This window comes from Acanthisitta chloris, unplaced genomic scaffold (assembly GCF_000695815.1).
Source record: "Acanthisitta chloris isolate BGI_N310 unplaced genomic scaffold, ASM69581v1 scaffold45849, whole genome shotgun sequence".
NCBI lineage: Eukaryota > Metazoa > Chordata > Aves > Passeriformes > Acanthisittidae > Acanthisitta > Acanthisitta chloris.
The window spans coordinates 1-1,163 of record NW_008690543.1 but is presented as its reverse complement, the minus strand read 5'-3'; the positions used below and the strand labels follow the sequence as shown (position 1 = coordinate 1,163).

General features: G+C 44.5%; 1 protein-coding gene across 1 annotated transcript in view; it reads right to left on the bottom strand.

Annotated features, from left to right (window-relative positions):
* ETAA1 (Ewing tumor-associated antigen 1) overlaps positions 1-298 on the bottom strand; it is a gene marked incomplete at its 5' end in the record, with an annotated part of 6,264 nt that extends 5,966 nt beyond the window's left edge. Inside the window, one exon of the mRNA XM_009081830.1 lies at positions 161-298. Coding sequence (XP_009080078.1) covers positions 161-298 — 138 coding nt within the window. The remainder of the gene's footprint in view (positions 1-160) is intronic.
* Between the last annotated feature and the right edge of the window lie 865 nt (positions 299-1,163).

Here is a 1,163-nt window from a genome sequence, read left to right as displayed (position 1 = left end):
CAGCAGCACTGCATTGAAAAATTGATGGGTTTTTTATAGAAATAAACCCAAACTTAGCCATTCTAAGAGAAAGCCATTTTCCCAAGAAATCTTTGATAACTTAATACACTCCCACTGCATGCCTCAAACAGGTGGTCTGAAGTCTGGATTTTGGTATTACCTAGTTTGTGAGCAATTGGTGAATAAGGATCCCAAAAGATTTCTTGCTGTACATCGGTGTCATTGATAGGAGAGCTGAAAGTAGGGATTCGGGATTTCCTGCTCAACGACCTCTTTGGTGTTTTATGTAAATATGACTCTGTGTAAGCAGAAAGAGGATCCTTATCAAAAACCAAGAAATAAAAGGCTGAAATAACTTAGAACATACAACAGGTCAAGGCGTAAGATGCTGCTTTAGGAAGTTTAAGAATAAAAATCCAATTTGATACTCGTCAGCATTCCTGTACTCACAACAGGAATATTGTTCACAACTAGACTTTTAGTGCAGAATAGGACTTTAACCTTTGTCAGTTATGTCATCACAGAGATAACAGAACTACATGATCCTGAAAGCTACAGTCTCATCTGATGGTAACGATGAGAACTGTCAACCCTCCTACTTGAGGGAATATTGACTTCAGCTCACATTAAAACTACGTACATGTGTATGAAAATATTGTGTATTCTTCATGTCTTTCTGTCTCTCACCCTGACTCTGATTTGAGCTACAACTTTAATGGGCCTCCAAACTGTTCTGGATCAAACCTACCTTTGTCTACACTTTCTCTCCTGGGCTTTTCCAGCTAGGGCTATGCAAAACCTGCATGCACCTGCCTCTGGTCAGTAAGTGAACTAAACACAATATGTGAAGCTCAGCTAGCCACCCCCACCCTTCATAAGTGATGTTGCAGGTGTGGAAGCCTAAAGGAACAACCTAAAAGATGCAATCACTACATGAGAAGCACCTTAGATGTTTTGCACTTAACTGCCCAGCACAGCCAGGCTTTTATCCTCTCAGCCAGTGGATCAGCGTCCTCGGTTAGTTCTCAGGACCTGCCGCGGGAAGAGGCTCTTCATCACCCCTTGACAGGAAGAGCCTCTTGCCGGGACACACGGACGGGGGTCGCGGGGGTCACACCGCACCGGCCCCTCCTCACGGGCAGGCCGCGGCTGCCCCGCGGTTC